Source organism: Chiloscyllium plagiosum, chromosome 20 (genome assembly GCF_004010195.1).
Source record: "Chiloscyllium plagiosum isolate BGI_BamShark_2017 chromosome 20, ASM401019v2, whole genome shotgun sequence".
Classification (NCBI taxonomy): Eukaryota; Metazoa; Chordata; class Chondrichthyes; order Orectolobiformes; family Hemiscylliidae; genus Chiloscyllium; species Chiloscyllium plagiosum.
In genome coordinates this window covers 41,302,560-41,322,049 of record NC_057729.1, presented here as the reverse complement: position 1 = coordinate 41,322,049, position 19,490 = coordinate 41,302,560, and the positions used below count along the sequence as shown (strand labels likewise).

The 19,490-nt window shown below is 39.2% G+C and overlaps 1 protein-coding gene across 6 annotated transcripts in view; it reads right to left on the bottom strand.

The window, feature by feature from the left end:
- Positions 1-19,490, bottom strand: part of manbal (mannosidase beta like) — a 69,071-nt gene that overhangs the window by 18,837 nt on the left and 30,744 nt on the right. Inside the window, exon 3 of one of the 6 annotated variants that reach the window (XM_043710607.1) lies at positions 699-1,735. The exons of 3 other annotated variants lie outside the window; for them this stretch is intronic. In XM_043710607.1, coding sequence (XP_043566542.1) covers positions 1,628-1,735 — 108 coding nt within the window. In that variant the 3' untranslated portion in view covers positions 699-1,627. Of the gene's footprint in view, positions 1-698; positions 1,736-3,146; positions 3,183-9,764; positions 9,944-19,490 lie in introns of those variants that run through there. 2 more of the 6 variants (XM_043710612.1, XM_043710611.1) reach the window with 2 other exon arrangements.

The window sequence follows — 19,490 nt, the reverse complement described above, 5'->3', positions numbered from 1 at the left end:
AAGTGTGTAAAGTGTGCTGTTGACAAATGAGAAATATTAATTTCAATACATTTAACGGCTGGGAACAGTAGCTTAATTCTGAAAGGATTCCATAAATCTTCATATAATGAACGGGGCCATTTCAGCAGATCACCAAATTCACATCACTCTAAATGCTGCAAATATTATTGACAGAAAAAATCATTTTATTTGACTTTTAGAAAATACAAAGGAAAGCATTCCAGTCACTTAGTAATGAATTTTTGACATAGTGTTTGATGTAATTATAATTTATGATCTAAACATGAACAATTGTGCCATAACCTTCTACTACAAAATAAACTGGAAATCTTGATGATTAGATTCCCTACAGTATGAAAACAGGCCCTTTGGCCCAACAAATCCGCACCAACCCTCTGAAGGGTAACCCACCCATACCCATTCCCCTATCCTATATTTACCTCTGACTAATGCATCTAACACTATGGGCAATTTAGCATGGTCAATTCACCTGACCAGCATAGAGCACCCAGAGGAAGCCCATGCAGACACGGGGAGAATGTGCAAACTTCACACAGACAGAATCGAACCGGGGTCCCTGGCACTGTGAAGCAGCAGTGCTAACCACTGAGCCACCCAATAAAAATGTAAAGGCAACTGGAAACAATCTACTCAATAAGTTTATGGCTCTAAACACATCATCAGGAGGCTTTTTTTAAAAAAAAAAGTTGTGCTGGAGGAGGGAAAGAGTTGCTCCAGTTGATTTACAATTTTATGGATGACGTCAAAATATGCAAGATAAGGTGGAAGGTTCTGGTGGTCTTAGTTTAGTACCTTTACTTGGAACACAGGTCACAAATTTTGCTGGGCTGCTCAAGAAACATTTGTTATCTAAGTTCCCAGTTGTTTTATGTTAAAGTCTGGCTGTTCATTACTAACAGACCATTTTCACTCAGCCTTCTAATCTCAGCTGGGCTGGTAGTAGAGATCCAAGCCCTAAATTCCCAAAGAAGGAGTATGTGAGAAAACAAAATAGCTATCAACATTGCATTCTGGCATTTGTGGTGAAAGAGGGAGAAGGTGTCCTGAAGCTTTCCAGGAAACTGGAAAACTATTGTGAAATTTATGGACTTAGATTTTTCTGTGAGTTTTAAGAAGCCCTCATTCCTGCATTGTAAAAATGCTCAGTTTTATCTATGGTTTTGGGGTGCACACTAATATGAACTTCTAGCTGGTTCCAGGCTCATTGTGGAAGAAAGATTATAAATATTTATTCTTATTTACTTTTAGGGAGTATTTATGTAGTGTTTAAGTAGTGCGTAAATATGGAGAAGTGCTGCTCTCCTGAGACCATAGTCCACAGCAATATTAAAGAACTTTTTTTGGTAATGAAAGATTCATGTGTAGCTTTAGATACAGTAACTAATACTACAAAGCTGGTTCTAACCTGGTAATTTTAAAATTTACAGAGGATGCAGGCAAGTGAACTTAAGGTTGAAGCTGCAGTACAGTTTTGTGAAAGGCCATCATACATATAAACAGCATGGATTTATTTTCAAAAAAGTTTGTACGTTTTCAGGAACAATTAATACAAAAGCAGAACTATCATAGAAATGTCTTGTTTTAATTCTTTCTCTCTTCTGGTAAGCTATCTCTTCTTTTTGCTCTCTTTCTTGGCTTTTTTGCCTGAGGAAGGCGTTGGAGGCTTCTGTTTTTTATTTGAATCCAAAGGCTTTGATTCAGATTTTTCCCATTCCTGATGAGGAGAAAATTCAGAAACAAAATATTTTCAAAATGCACAATAAGACATAAAAATATTTTTAAAAATATAGTTCCTCTTTTCAGATTTGTCAGTTTGGGCACATTCAAATGCTGATAAAATAGTAGCCTAATACAAAAATATTTCAAATAAACTAAAAAAAAGCAAACATGTACAATAAATGCTACCCATTGAGTTTTAAATAAAAACTACAGTTTGTGATTCCTAAAAATTGTTTCACAACAAACACATTTGGTCCTATTAATTTCCATTTTGCAGATGGCCATGCACCATACAAAGAAATCAGAATTACGACAAGCTCTCAAAGCAAAGGGCACAGTGAAATTGTAGCACAATACTTTTTACTTCCCTTCATGGCCACTGTCCTGCAGATCTCTACCACAGCAAGCACAGCATTTATGAATGCCCTTCTTGTTAATGCTTCAAATCAACTGAGAGTGTTGAAGTCATTATGGAGTTGAACTTTTACCTACGTTTCAGGGGTTTTTGTAAACTGATGTTAGGAAGAAATATAACAATAACAAAATCATGTTAAGTTTGAACACATAGATTGAATTTTAAACAAATGGGCCAAGACATTAATCAGAATAATTCAGGAGTGAATAATAAACAGATTTTCGAAATGTTATACGTAGCCCAATAAATCAGAATCACAGAAAAATGATCTTACAACAAAGAATCAGAGCAAACAGATTGCTTGATTAGTTAAACTGTCTATGTTTTTACACAAGACCAGCTGTGATATGGACTGCAGAGGTTCAAGAAAGCAGCTCATTACCACCTTCTCAAGGGCAACTGGGACTGCACAGTAAACACTGGCCCAGGCAATGACACCCACACCTCTTGTGTGCATAAAAATAAGTTAAGAGGTATTTGAATTTACCAGAAAGGTGAAGGACACTTTATCAAGGTGGTTTTGAGAGAAAATGAAACATTAAGGAAACTTCGTAGAAATTAGTACTCATGTTCTCATTCTTGGGTCACCCAAATGGGTCACCCATTTATGGGCGGCACGGTGGCACAGTGGTTAGCACTGCTGCCTCACAGCGCCTGAGACCCGGGTTCAATTCCCGCCTCAGGCGACTGACTGTGTGGAGTTTGCACATTCTCCCCGTGTCTGCGTGGGTTTCCTCCGGGTGCTCCGGTTTCCTCCCACAGTCCAAAGATGTGCAGGTCAGGTGAATTGGCCATGGTAAATTGCCCGTAGTGTTAGGTAAAGGGTAAATGTAGGGGTATGGGTGGGTTGCGCTTCGGCGGGTCGGTGTGGACATGTTGGGCCGAAGGGCCTGTTTCCACACTGTAATGTAATCTAATCTAGAACGTGAAATTATTCTTTCTTAGTTTGGCTTTCCATGTCAAACTTTCAGATGGGTACTCAAGTACGGCTCTTAATAAGTGAAAATCAAGAGTGTCGAATCTTCGTCTGGAAGATAAAATAGGTGGCTAAAATTACCCTAGTTGCAGATACACAGGCTCTAGTAGCAGAAGCAACAGAGGTGGGATTTTGTTATCAAATATTTTGAGGAAAATCCTGTAACGTCCTTTACTTTAAACAAAAAAATTATAGCACACTCAAATAATTACAAAACAAAGATAATTTTCTATATTTTCTATAACTCCTCATAATACAAGCCAACCTTCTTCTAGGATCTCCAACCGTATTTTTGAGCAAACATTCCATTTTGTAGTTTGATATTTGATTTGCATCAATCCACTTTCTCTCAGAGATCTCTTATCTCTCTAGCATCCATTTAGACTATCAATGTCAATCCTTTTCTCAGTCATACTTTATTACCTTTGGGATAGTGTACATTCTAAAATTACATGTCAATAGTAAAATCTGCAGTGAATGTGTATTATTTTCAGTATGAATGTTTCTAAAGGAATTGAATTATAATGATACCATGAAAGTTAAGTGCTGTAGATTAGCAAGACTTCCTCATCAGTAAATGATGCTGGCTATCTTTTATGATTTTTTTTTATCCGGGTTTCTTCGTGGTCAAATCTTTCAAACTTCGTGCTCCATGAGCTGTAGCGAGACACAGACCAAGACAAATATCAACTGATGCTGGAGGACCATCAACTCAATAAAGGACACTCTTTTGCCTAGACAAATTCTGCTGGTCTTCCAGTGGAAAGAGTTGTTGTCAGTGATTGAGGATCATTTCCAAGTAATTCCCAAGGTGCCGAGTATGCACTAAAGCTTGTGCTGGCTGCTACAGAGGCTCAATAGTAAAAGGCCAGAGTCTACAGTCCTCCTGCCATAGTACACTGAAGGGCTGAAATCTCTGTAAATGTCTTGTACTGCATATGCCAGAGAATGTTTGACAGAAAATATACATTGCAAATGTAAGCTGCATTGTAAGGGTAATGAGGCTCTTCAGTGTCACATTGTAATGAAAGAAATTGAACAGTACTGTGCATTCCATAATATTAAATTTGAATTGTTATGTAATCAACTTTTATGAGTAAAGCATATTTTTGAGAAAACAAGTGGAGACAGAAGTAGTACTTAGCATTTGCACAACCTATAGTGTCAGTTACTATCTCCTCCTCAGTTCCACTTCCTGTCGCCCTAATCCATTCTTATTTTTCTGTTTTCTCTTTGTATCCATATTAGAAAACATAGAAACATATAAATTATTACTCAATTCCTATAATTTTCCTTTTTGCCTTTCTAATATCTTACACTCAAAACAAATCTTTGCATATTGTTTCTGTAATTCGGAATCATTTTTCTTCTTTGTTTCAAATATCTTTTCTGTGTGAGCTGTTTGCTAATCCCAATCAAACAAACAGCACACCCTTTAAGCTTCACACCATTGTTGTTCACAGTAGCCTATTGCTTTCAGGATTACTTCCTTGATTTACTCTAAACTTTCTCCACTTTCCTGGATAAATTTAAATTTGCCAAGCCCATTCTGACTAACATCTCTCAAGTACATAAATTGGTGCTCTTAAATGTTGATAATTTTGTTTTTATAATCTATCCAATCTTTGCATTGTCATGTGTAATCATTTACACTTAAAGCCTCATTCACCTTTGTGCTGGAGATCTGATTTTCCCCATCACACAAACAAATCCAGGATGTTTTATTTCATTGCCAGCCCCTTTGTCATAAAATCAATAATGCCTTATAGCTGGTATCATACTAGTAACTTTTCTAATATCATCTTACAGTTTCATATTATGGCTTTCAGACTAGCCTGGACGTCTGCAGTGTACCTTTGGTAATTTTCAGATAGTAGAGGAAAATTAAAAAGGTCTAGGATCACATAATATGAAACAATGTTGTCTCCTTGATGAAAAACAGTAGGTTTGCAGGCTGCGTTATTATTTCAACAGAACTGTCAAGATGATATATTTGTTTTCTACTATCATGCAATTTGCAATATTCTTTCTCCTGCCAGTGACTTTTTTTTTGCAAAGAGATAAAGTTTATTGTTTTTGAATAAAATGTAGAAAGGACCAAAGTAACTTTAAACACCTGCATTAATTGGCAGTTGTATTTGGGCTCAAACTACTGATTTTACTGGTCCACAGAAACCAATGACATTTTTAAACAGAGCTCTGTATTACATATAATTTAAAATTGAAAATACTTTAATAATGCAATGCAGATGTTTCCCTTAATATGAGCAGAAACACTGGTGTAAGAAGAGAATTTTAATAAGGAATCCTATATAGACAAAAGCTTTACGTATTCTTACAGGCTGTACACATAGCAAGAAATTGACATTTTTGTGAGTGGAGTAGAAATACAACAAGCCCAATCTATTTCTTTCTTGACAGCTGGAGGATTCCTTTTAAAAGGAACCAAAAGATCAATTTTTAGTTTTTTTAATATATCTGACTGCAGGGACTACAGTTAGATATTCATGGGGAAAGACTTAAAATATTTACATGCCACTCTTTTGTCTGTCACTGTATTGGAAATATTAACTTGTATTCAAGCAATAAATGGATGTCATTACCATACCAGTAAAGCCATGATGTGGAGGTGCTGGTGTTGGACTGGGGTGGACAAAGTTCCCGGTGGCACAGTGGTTAACACTGCTGCCTCACAGCACCGCTGCCTCACAGCACCAGCAACCCAGTTTCAATTCCAGCCTCAGGCAACCGTCTGTATGGAGTTTGCACATTCTCACTGTGTCCGCGTGGGTTTGCTCTGGTTTCCTCCCACAATCCAAAGATGTGTAGGTTAGGTGCATTAGTCAGGGGTAAATGTAGAGTAATAAGGAACTGGAGGTGGGTGGGTTACTCTTTGGAGGGTCTGTGTGGACTTGCTGGGCCAAAGGGCCTGTTTCAAATCTGTAGGGATTCTACAATTTAACAAAATCACACAACACCAGGTTATAGTCCAACAGGTTTATTTGGAAGTACAAGGTTTCTGAGCACTGCTCCTTCATCAGGTAGCTGGTGGGGCAGGATCATGGAGGCAGAATTTATAGTAAAAATGGTAAATGTAGTCTGGAAGTACAGGTTGTAGGGTATTGCAAAAAGTGACCTTGAACAATACATTATGAAAAAGCACTTTTAGATTTAGCATGATATTATAAGGAAGGGTTAATTAGTAATAGAAAATCTTCTGGGAAAATATAATCAAAGTTTGAGAGTGACATAATCAAGTCCAAAACTAGGATAATAAATTTAACAAAGCCAATTATATAGATACAAGAAGGGAGGTGGCCACGAATATATAAATTAATAGGGAAGGAGCACACAAATATTGGGAAACAAGAAGAAAGATAAAGTTTTCAGCAAAAATATGTTCCGTTAAATCATAACTCAAATGGTAAAGACCCAGTAGCTCTATGCAAATCAGGATAGAATTAGGTTAAAAATGACTTTCTAATATTTAGAAGTAAAGTGCTAAGAACGAGAATGGAGTGGGGGGGGGGGGGGGGACAAAGATCAACAAAATAATTGATTAAAATAAAGGGAAAAATAATGAACAAAAATAAACTCTGTCAGCCACAAACAGTGCAAGGTATCTCTCCTTACCCTTTTGGACTGTCTACAGCCTTTCATTTGGTAGATCATACTATCCCCCTCCAACATTTCTCCACTATCATCCTGTTGAGTGGGACTGCTCTCAACTAATTCCATTCTTAATTATCTAATCAGTCACAGTATTACTTGTAATGGTTTTCCTTCCTGCTCCCACAATATTATTCTGCTGTCATTCAATGATTTATCTTTGGTCACATCCTATTTCACAACTACATGTTGTCCATTAGCAACATCACAACACAGCTGAAAGCACAACATTAATTTTCAAGTGCTTACAGCACCCAGCCTGGCTTCATCACCATCTCTCTTAACTCCTCCACTCTTGTTAATTTATCTAAACTGCTCATCTTATTTTGTACTGAATTAACAGATATAATCTCCAATTAAATAGTGGGAAGATTGAAGCCACTACTTTTTTTGTCCCCACTCCATTCCCTACCTATTCCACCCCTGTCCAGGCATCAGTCTGAGACTATAACAGTCTGTTTGCAACATGGTTATCGTAACTGATCCCAAGATGTTCACCTAACCACATATTCTTACCATTATTGGGATGGTCTATTTCCACATCATTTGCTGTGCCTAATATTGCCCTATCCCAGTTTATCTGCTGTTGAAACTTTATTTTTGCCATTATTACCTCTGGACTCAACTACTCCAATGCACTTCTGGCCTATCTTTCACATTTTATCTTCCATAAACTTGAGATCATTCAAAACTTTGTTGCCTGTGTCTTAACAGAGTCTCATTAATTTGTTCCCCCAACCCCATTCTCACTTATCCACACTGACTCACAGTCAAGTGACATCTATACTTTAACATGCTCATCTGTCAAGTCCATTGCCTTTCTCTGCCTTTGTAACCTCTTCCAGCCTTTCAATCCTCCAAGATATCTGCAGTCATACAAGGTCTCTTAATAAAAGGAACACCACCACCAGCAAATTCCCCTCCAAGCCACTCACCATCCTGACTTGGAAATATATCACCCTTCCTTCACTGCCGCTGGATCAAAATCCTGGAATTCCCTTCCTCAGGGAATTGTGGGTTAAACTATGGCATATGGACTGCAGAGTTTTGAGAAGGCAGCTCACCACCACCTTCTCAAGGGCAACTAGAGACAGACAATAATTGCTGGCCAGCCAGTGATGAGTGAATTTTAAAAATTCCATAATTTTAATTTACACCTGGTAAATTTCATTAGTCAGTACCCAAAAAGTCTGAATTCCCTCCCCTCACTTCTGCATGTCATCTTTAAGACATTTGAAAACTACTTTTTTGACCAAAACTTTTGCCATTGATCTAACGTTAAATTTCTTGTGAACATTCATGAGAAAAATCTTCATAGAAGTTAGTAAAACAATTAATGAAAACACTAGAAAGCACCATGATATTTATATATCTAGTACAAAAATTAGAAATAATAGATCTAATGAAGTGATTAAGTGGTTAAACTAAAATGTTTTCACAAAACTTTGTACTTATTCCTATTACTGATGTATGATGTAGACAATAGAAGTTCCCTTCAATAGCATATCATTTTGGAACTTTCACTGAAATGTTCAGAAGAACTTTTGTTTTAGTTTGTTACATTATAGCTACAATGTTAGATTTAGCTTAGTGAACATCAACTCTAAATGAATTGTGTATTTTTGGTTTGGTTCCCAGGTCAAGATGGCAGACAGTGCAGTTGTCAAAATGTCTACTTTCAATGGTCATATTAGTTCTGAGACAATGAAGTTCATTAACTTCTGGCCTTTATCAAGTTGGGGAAGGCATTGGAAGAGGTTGGGCGGCTAGACAGTGGTGGACCCTACATTCTAAGTTGGCAAATCTATTTGGAAGCTTGGCAACCAAGCATTAGCACACAGAGCATGGGCAAGTCAGAGTAATGATTCATATCTCCCTCTCACTTTTTCTCTGCCCTCTCAATTGAAGGTGGAGACGGGCAGAGACATAATGAAGTTCCTCGTTTAATAAGACAGTGTGAAATGCCAAACTGGGACTTGTCATACCTGTTAGATAGTCCACCACAGAGGAAGTAATATAGCAGAGATCTAAGTGATGAGTTTATTGAAAAACAGCATCATATGGTTTGATACGCAATGAAATGGAGAATATTAGGAAAGGGACTAAGTTCTTTCCGAAAGTAATATTTGCTAAGTCATCAACAAATACAATCACTCAAATGTTTTTCACTCCATCGTCGAAAGGTTAAGTACGTGAAGATCGGTATTGAGCAAACACAAAGCACACATCTGACAGAATACAAGATTGACTTTACAAGAATGGTCAGTGTCACTGAAGTCAGGAGAATATCAACTTTGGAGCAACAAAATTAATTCTGTTACTCTTGTGCAGCAATGAAAATAAAAAAAAAATTGTGTCCTCACTTCCAGCATTTGACAGAAAAACTCAAGTAGAAAGCATTATCCCCACACCAAATTCTCTTTTAATCCTGACACTGTAAGCAAATTTAGAAAATAGCTGAAGATCATCTTTGAGATAAGGTGATAATCAGGTGCTAACCTCTTATGATGGTCTTTTCATAGCAGCTTGCAGTGATTCCAAGAGAAGGAAAGCAATTAGCTGGCTCATCCTTTTGACTTTCTCCTGTTCGTATTTTTTGCAATTCCCTCCCCCTATCTTAATATCCTCCCCTTAAGGCTTCAGTCTCTCCATTATTCTGTTGGTCAGTTTTAAATTAGAACAAGCCTCAGTTTTGTGTTCCTGCCTGCATATTCTGCACTTCCAATTTTGGACTGTCACTTATTGTCGCTCCCCATCAGAGGACAATGTTTCAACAAACTGTATTAAAGAAAATTTTCTTTATCAATAAGCTGATTTACCTAATAGAAAAGGAGCAAAGCCTGACCTTCTCTTGGGAAATAAGGCAGGCCAAGTGACTGAAATGTTGGTGGGGGAGTATTTTGGGACCAGTGATCATAATTCTATTTGCTTTAAAATAGTTATGAAAAAGAATAGGCCTTGTATAAAAGTTAAGTTCTTAATTGGAGTAACGCAAATTTTTGAGGGTATGAGACAGGAACTTTGAAGAGTTGATTGGAGTGAACTACTCACAGGCAAAGGGACCACTGGCAAGTGGGAGGCTTTCAAAAGTGAGATAACGAGAGTTCAGAAGCATTATGTTCCTGGTAAAATGAAGGGTAAGGCTGCGAAGAGAAGGGAACAATGGATGAATAAAGATATTGAGGCTCTGGTCAAGAATAAAAAGGAGTTCGCATATTAGGTATAGACAATTGAGATAAAGTGAATCTCATGCAGAGTATAAGCATTGTAGGGGCATTCTTAAAAGGGAAATCAGGAGGGCAAAATGTGGATGAGAGATATCCTTTGGCAGACAAGGTTAAGGATCATCCAAATAGATTGTACAAGTAGATCAAGAGCAAAAGAGCAACGAGGGACAGAATAAGGCCCCTTGAGGATCAAAGTTATCTAAGTGTGGAAACACTGGAGATGGGAGAGGTACTAAACAAATATTTCTCATCAGGTTTTACTGTGAAAAAAGAAATGGTGGCTAGGGAACTTGGGGAAATGGGAACTTGGGGAAATAAATATTGCTGCTTTATAAACAGTGCACAATACAGACGAGGAAGTGCTGGAGGTCTCAAAAACCTAAAGATGGATAAATCTCCAGGACCTGATCAAGTGTATCACAGGAAGCTCTGGAAAGTTAGATAATAAATTGTGGGGACCCTAACAGAAATATGTGTATCTTCTACAGCCAGAGGATTGGAGGGTAATTAAAGTTGTGCCTTTATTTAAGAAAGGCTGTAGGGAGACACCTGGGAACTTTAGATGTATGAGTTTGACATCAGTGGTGGGTAAGTTGTTGAAGATTCTGAGAGATAGGATTTACATGTATTTGAAGGTGACCACTATATTAGGGAGAGTCAATATGGCTTTGTGCATGGGAATTCCTGTCTCACAAACTTGATTGAGCTTTTTTGAAGACGTATCCAAAAAGATTGAGGGCAGAGCAGCAGACATTGTCTACATGGACTTGAAAAGCCTTTGACAAGGTTCCATATGGTAGACTAATTAGTAAAGTTAGACCACATGGGATTCACAGACAGCTTGCCAATTAGATACGAAATTAGCTGATGGTAGGAGACAGAGAGTGGTGTGGAGTGTTGTTTTTCGGACTGGAGGCCTGTAACCAACGATGTTCCGTAGAGATTGGTGCTGGATCTACTTTTGTTTGTAACTTAAATAAATGGTTTGGTTAAGAATTTAGGAGACATGGTTAGTAAGTTTGTGAATGACACCAAAATTGGTGGTATAATCGACAATGAAGAAGGTTATCAAGAATTATAAAGGGATCTTGATCAATAGGCTGAGGAGTGACAAATGGAGTTTAATTTGGTAAAATAAACAAGGGCAGGACTTATATAGTTAATGGTGGGCCTGGGTAGTGTTGTCAAACAGAGACCTAGGAGTTCAGGTACATAATTCTTTGAAAGTTGCATCAAGGGTAGACATGGTGGTTAAGAAGGCATTTAGCACACTTGCCTTCATTGCTCAGACCATTGAGTATTGGAGTTGGGACATCATATTGAGGATGTACAGGATGTTGGTGAGGCTATCTTTGGAGTACTGTGTACAGTTCTGGTTACCTTGCTACAGAAGGATATTATTCAATTGAAGAAGGTTCAAAACAGATTTACCAGGATATTGCCTGGACTGGAGGGTTTGAGTTATAAGGAAAGACTGAGACTTTTGTCAATGGGGCATGGGAGGTTGAGGGTTGATCTTATAGAGGTTGATAAAATCATGAAGAGCATAGATAAAGGTTTTTTTTCCCCATCGGGTGGGTTGAGTTTAAAACTCAGGGTCATATTTTTAAGGTGAGAGGAGAAAGATCTGAAAGGGACTGGAGGGGCAACATTTTCACACGGAATTGTGTGCGGAATGACTCTATGGCTGTATTAATTCTAATGGAATTAATAGTGTAGAGATGTGGATAGCTGCAGTCAGTCTGAATGTCCAAAAACATCTTTGAACAGATACATATTTCAGAGGACATTATATTGGGTTATATAATGACCATCAATGAGATATTAGAGGAAACTAATGTGGAGGAGCAAACTCCTTTCGCACAGAGGAGAAATATCACAAGTTGTCACAAAAAACAAACTCCACATTTCAAAATATCTTTGGATGATTTGCAACCTAATTTAGGAAAGATGATTAAATTAGCTAAATCTTTTAATATTGAAGTCTGAAAAGACGATAACAGTCACAAGGCACTCATCAGCTGCAATGGAGCTCTGGGGAAAAATACACTCGTCCATGCTGACCAAACTAGACTACTCCCACTTGCCTGCATTTGGCCCACATCCTTCTAAACTTCTCCTTTTCATGTACCTATCCAAATATCTTTCAAAGTTATAACTATACCTGTATCTACCACTTCCTCTGGCAGTTCATTCCACAATGTAACCACCCTCTGTGTGGAAACAATTGCCCCTCAGGTTCCTTTTAAACCTTTCTCCTCTCACTTTAAAAATATGCCCCCGGTTTTAAACTCCTCACTTCAGGGAAAGGATCTATTCACCTCATCTATGCCCTTCATATAATTTTATAAATCTCTATAAGGTCACCCCTAGACCTCGGAGATGGGATGAAAGGTCACCAGCTTTGAACATTAACTTTGGTTTCCTCTGTCCACAAATGCCGCATAGTTTGCAACAGTTGTAGCATTTTCTGCTTTTATACAGTCATAGAGATGTACAGAACGGAAACAGACCCTTCAGTCCAACTCATCCATGCTGACCAGATATCCCAACCCAATCTAGTCACACCTACCAGCATCCGGCCCATATCCCTCCAAACCCTTTCTCTCCATATACCCATCCAAATGCCTTTTAAATGTTGCAATTGTACTATCCTCCACCACTTCCCCGGCAGCTCACTCCATACATGTACCACCCTGTGTGTGAAAAAGTGGTCTCTTTTATATCTTTCCCCTCTCACCCAAAACCTATGCCCTCTAGTTCTGGACTCCCCCACCCCAGGGAAAAGACTTTGCCTATTTATCCTATCCATGCCCCCCATGATTTTATAAACCTCTATAAGGTCACCCCTCAGCGTCCGCTGTTCCAGAAAAAAGCCCTAACCTATTCAACCTCTTACTCTGTTCTTATTGACTTGCACACTTCAAAGCAGGGATCTCAAGACACCATTTGAGAGTCAGAGACCCTTACATTTCCCCCCCCCCCCCCCCGAGTTCAGTGCCACTGAGGCCAAATGAAGAACACAAACTGCCACTGTATCTGACATTAGCCAAGTGACAATAATCATATTTCAAATTCATGTTCATACACCAGAAAAAAATGATTGGATGTGGGAACGCTACTGCAGGGTAAAAAATGTGAAAGCATTTAATTACTGTCAAATCAATATTCCATAATTATATCAAGAAACATTTAACATTTTATTAAAAATGTCAAAAAAATCTTTTTCGAGTCAAAATCAAACACATCAAAATCACAACGGGATCAAAATAAAAATCAGTTGGAAAGCTTCAACTTGTTTTCACTCCTCCACCTCAGTCATAACTGCACAATGTGCCAACAAACTGATTAATCTTTATTCACAACTCAGCTGTAACTGTAAATGGTTTCTCAGTTGGACGCACTGTACTTTTACCCTGTGATGAACACACAGAGAAAAGAGATATATTTAACAAAAATAAACCTGAATATCATCACAACTCACTTTGTATAAACTGCTAGGTAAGTGGCCGTCAGCTGCTATGGTTACTTAAACACGAGGAGATTAATCCTCTGTTGCGACCTTCAGAATAAACAAAACTAAGCTTTTCACTTGGAGACTGACTGGCAAAAGATCACAGATCAAATGTGCATTTCAGTTGAATAATATGAATGAAAACTCAGATAGCATAACAAGAGCAATGCAAGGACTGACCACTGTCACAGAAAAAGCCCAGGGAAAGTAGAATAAATTACACTTGAGCACTGAAAAGCAATGGATTCCCCACAGAACAAGACACATGATCCAGCAAACCAGTCATAATTAACTCTGGTTTTATATTACTGCAGACAAGCAAGAAAGTGTTCCTGGAGCACAAGCTAAAGATCTAAAAATTTCAAATATGTTCTGCGAAGTTAGAACATAGCAGCAGCACAGCACAGGTACGGGCCCTTCGGCCAACGATATTGTGCCGAAAGTGACAGCAAATTAAACTAATTCATTCTGCCTGCCCTTGAACCATATCCCTCCACTCCTCTCACATTTGTGTGCTCATCTACAAGTTCTCTGAATGCCCCTATTGTATCTGCCTCAACCACCACCCCAAACAGCACATTCCAGACTACCATCATTCTCTGTGTTAAAAACTTGCCCCTCACATTACTTTGAGCTTTGTTTCTCTCACCTTAAATGCATGCCCCCTAGTATTAGACATTTCAACTCTGGGAAAAAGATTATGACCATCAACCCCATAAAAGCATCATAATTATATAGACTATCAAATCGCCGCTCTAGAGAAAACACAGGTTTTCTAGCCTCATACCCTCTAATCCAGGGAGCATCCTGGTAAACCTCTTCAGCGTCCTCTCCAAAGCCTCCACATCCTTCCTGTAATGTGGTGACCAGAATTGAATGGAATACTCTAAATGTGGCCTAACCAAAGTCTGATAAAACCATGTAACATGATATCCTGATTCTTGTACTGAATTTCCTGATCAATAAAGGCAAGCATGCTATATGCCTTCTTTACCACTCTATCCACTTGCATGGCAACTTTCAAGGAGCTATGGACTTGAACCCATGAACCCACTGTACATCAAAGCTGTTCAGGGTCCTGCCATTAACTGTATACTTTTCCTTAATATTTGATCTGCAAAGTGCAGCATCTCACAATTACCCGGATTAATCTGCTACTTCTCCACCCATATCTGCAACTAATTTATGTCCCACTGTATCCTTTGACAACCTTCTGTATGATCCACAACACTATCCATCACACTATCCAAGTCTTGACATTTTTAATTGGAGGATAATTTTTTTAGATTGTTTCGGTGTAATCTTCACTTTCGAAAAAGATGTTGAAAACGATCTTGCAGGTTAGGTAAACTGGCCATGCTAAATTGCCCATAGTGTTAGGTGCATTAGTCGGGGTAAATATAGGGTAGGAGAATGGGTCTGGGTGGGTTACTTTTTGGAGGGTCAGTGTGGACTTGTTGGGCCGAAAGGCCTGTTTCCAAACTGTAGGGAATCAAATCTAATCTAATATGGCTAACGTGCTTGTGGGCCTGATACAATCACATTTTAATGAAAGATGGTTAATTATAAGAACATAGGACTGAGGAGCAGCAGTAGGCCATTCAGAATCTTTGAGTGTGATCAAGCATTCAAGAGGATCATGGCTGATTTGGTTGTTGTCCCAATTTCACTTTCCTGTCTGCCAGTCCAGCACCCCTCAACTTGTCCAGTCTCAGCTCCGCCCCTCAGACATGACCCAGCTTCCATGATCATCTGATACAACCCCAAACCAATCTGACCAGAACCTCAACCCAACTATCTAGTCGCCCACTCTTTTGTCTCACCAATCCAACCACCCCAACCCTGCCAAATAATCACCCTACCCCTTACCCATTTAACTCACCCCATCCACTTCCAAGACTTGCATTCGTTCATGAATACACTGAAAAGCTATTTAAATGCCCTACTGCAGTTCAGTGTGTTAGTGAATGAATGACCTTACCAGAATATAGCAGTCACTGCTGTTAAAAAAAAAAATGCATGGTTTGGCATTGACTCACTGAACTACACCATGAGCGTTCAGCTCGATTAAACTCAAAGTATGCTGCATATATTGGAGACATCCAGCATTGAAGACTGGAGCCAGACATGCACAAGGTAAAAAATTAGGTGCAAGTCCCTTTGACAAAATACTGCAGATGCTAGAAAACTGTTTCAGGCGGCACGGTGGCACAGTGGTTAGCACTGTTGCCTCACAGACCCGGGTTCAATTCCCGCCTCAAGCGACTGACTGTGTGGAGTTTGCACGTTCTCCCAGTGTCTGCGTGGGTTTCCTCCGGGTGCTCCGGTTTCCTCCCACAGTCCAAAGATGTGCAGGCCAGGTGAATTGGCCATGTTAAATTGCCCGTAGTGTTAGGTATAGGGGTAAATGTAGGGGTTTGGGTGGGTTGCTCTTCGGCGGGTCGGTGTGGACTTGTTGGGCTGAAGGGCCTATTTCCACACTGTAATGTAATCTAATCTAATCTAAAACTGAAACAAAAACAAGCATTTCTATTAGTATGCAGCAAATCAAGCAGCACCAATGGGAAGAAACAGAATTAACAATAACCTTTCAAAACTGGTGAAGGGACACTGACCTGAGATATTGGCAGTTTCACTCCACAGATATCGCTTGACCTGCTGAGTACAGAGGAACCTTGATTTTCCGAGCGACATGGGCGGGGAGTATTTTGGTCGGACAGTCCAATGTTCGGACATTCCAATGTTTGGATAATACAGTCTGCCCGAGCATCGGGATCTTGAGATCTTGCTCGGATAATTGATGTTCGGATAAGCAAGGTTCCGCTGTATTGCCAAAATTTTATGTTTTCATTTCATTAAGTCGGTGCGAGGTGACAGCCCAGTGGTATTATCACTGGACTGTTAATCCAGACAATCAGATAATGTTCTGGGGATCCAAGTTCAAATCCTGTCACGGCAGATGGTGAAATTTGAATTTGTTAAAAATCTGGAATTAAGAGTCTCATGATGACACTGAATCAATTGTCAGGAAGAATCCATTTAGAGAAAGAAACTGCCATCCTTATCTGGTCTGGCCTACATGTGACTCCAGACCCACAGCAATGTGCACCTTTGGGCAATAAATGCTGACCTAGTCAGCAACCCCCACATCCCTGTGAATGAATAAAAAAGAATCTGTATGCCTTTAGACTGAAGTAAGACAAGGAGCAAAACGTGAATTTTCCCTTCAATCTACCAGGCAATATTACACAGAAAAGAAACTTTGTAAAATACTGAATTCAATGACAGTGATAAATAAATCTTAGCTTTAATAAAAGGTGCATACTTCAGGAATATATTGTAGGTGCCTTCAACCAGCATAGGTTGATGTAATTTTCAAGCCATGCATCAGAGCGCCTGTGCCTGAAGATAGCTTATTATTACTCTGACTGAATTATTCTTCAAAACAGCCACGATGGTACAGAAATGATGGGCCAAATCACCACCTTCTGAGAAAATTTTCATCTATAATATTATGTTTTATTCACTGGAGGTGGATATGCAACATTGCATTCATTTGTCAGTAAAGTTAATGGCATGTTTTCTTCAGTACTGAGGTAAAGCAAGGAACTTGAAAATACATTTTTTAGAAGTCTGGGGAGGATCAAGTGTATTCTTTCTACTTGAAAGTGGTTTTGCTTTCCAGTTTACAAGGATTTATACAGATGTGGAATACTAAGGCCTCTCATGTGGATTGGTATTGCTTTTGATGAAAGCCAAAGCTTACACCAGCAAACACAAAGAAAAAGAAACACTTGTTCTCCCCTTAGAATGAGATTTAGCAGTAGCTTTATAGAACTATGACTTAGTAAATAGGGGCAGATCTGGAAAAGGATGGAGAATATTGAAACAACTGATGGCTTGTTATTCATGCCTATACTGGCTTCAGGAATGGTGTAGGGAGAGAATGCTATCAAGCATTGGTAATGCTCACAGTCCATTAACTCAAGGATATTTCCTGAAGATATGAAACAGCAGAAAAACCCAACTCTTATTTGAAACAAGTGTTGACGTCTGCGTTAATAGTTCTCGGTACATTAAGGATCAAATAAAATTCAAGCAAATGTGAAAAGAATTGAGTGCAACTAGGAACTAAAATAGAAATTGCTGGAAGAACTCAGCAGGTCTGGCAGCGTCTGTGGAGAGAAATCAGAGGTTCTGAACTCATGGTTCTGAAGAACTGGACCCTAAACACCAACTGTGATTTCTCCCCACAGATGCTACCAGACTTGCTGACTTTTTTTCTAGAAATTGCTGTTTTTGTTTCTGATTTCCACCACCTGCAGTTCTTTTGGTCTTTTGTCTATTGAGTGCAACCAGGCTAGTTTGCAGATTAGATCAGCAGCAGAAAAAAATTATAACAGTCCCTCAGCTGTGCTTTGAAATGGGAAAGGGTTTGCATTGTGAATGGTGAGAAAACGATCACTGAATCCATTGATCACTGCTGGAAGAACACTGTGCAGAGGTATGATAAAGCCTAGTGGGAAGCTTTCAAAGTTAAACAGTCGCCTGACCATTTCTGTCTTAGCCAAGTAACACACAAGAATTGGAAGACACCCCACAACAATTGCATTGAATCCCTATAGTGTGGAAACAGGTCTTTTGGCCCAACAAGTCCACACCAACCCTCTGAAGGGTAACCCGTCCAGACCCATTCCCCTACCCTATTACTTTATTTTTCCCCTGATTTATGCATCTAACCTACCCATCCTGAACACTATGGACAATTTAGCATGGCCAATTCACCTAACCTGCACATCTTTGGACTGTGGGAGGAAACTGGAGCACCTGAAGGAAACTCACGCAGACACTGGGGGAAATGTGCAAATTCCAATGGCTCAGTACCCTACGAAAGTCAGGAAGGAGTGGGGTTGGGGGCATTGTGAATAAACAGAATAAAATGAAAGAGAAGCATGGGGTTAAGGTTTGAGACTATCACTGATTAAGAAGTGTCAGATAGTTCTCGTGATACTAACTCAGTTGGGCAGATACTAAACATTTCCAGCAGCACGTCCAGCATTATTGCTTCCCAGTGAAAACGATAAGCATCACCCAACACATAGTTAATATTCTACACAAAAATAAGAAATAGATTTACAGACTTTTGTTTGAACGAGTTATGTAAAGATATTTGTGCATGTCGCATGCACCAAGGCAAGTACTTCATTGGGGTACGTAATACATTCAGATTCAAGTCAGGTTGAGGATTCAGATACTTTCTAATCTACTTATTAATAGATGGTATTACATAATTCTGGAGCATATGCAACTTGATTCCAGGCCTTCTGACTCAGGGGTAGAGACACTACCACTGAACCAAAACAGCCCTCTGGTGGTGGATTCTTGACACAACATAGAATCAGTACATGGTGCATTCCAGATATCACAAATTACTGGAATTGTCATTAATATCCACAACATAAAATGTCTAATTTTTCCATATATTGTTGTGGTTCTGTTCGCCGAGCTGGAAGTTTTTGTTGCAAACGTTTCGTCCCCTGGCTAGGCGACATCATCAGTGCTTGGGAGCCTCCAGCGAAGCGCTTCTTTGATGTTTCCTCCGGTGTTTATAGTGGTCTGTCCCTGCTGCTTCCGGTTGTCAGTTTCAGCTGTCCGCTGTAGTGGTTGGTATATTGGGTCCAGGTCGATGTGTTTGTTGATGGAGTTTGTGGATGAATGCCATGCCTCTAGGAATTCCCTGGCTGTTCTCTGTCTGGCTTGGCCTATGATAGTAGTGTTGTCCCAGTCGAATTCATGTTGCTTGTTGTCTGCGTGTGTGGCTACTAAGGATAGCTGGTCGTGTCGTTTCGTGGCTAGTTGATGTTCATGTATGCGGATTGTTAGCTGTCTTCCTGTTTGTCCTATATAGTGTTTAGTGCAGTCCTTGCATAGTATTTTGTACACTACATT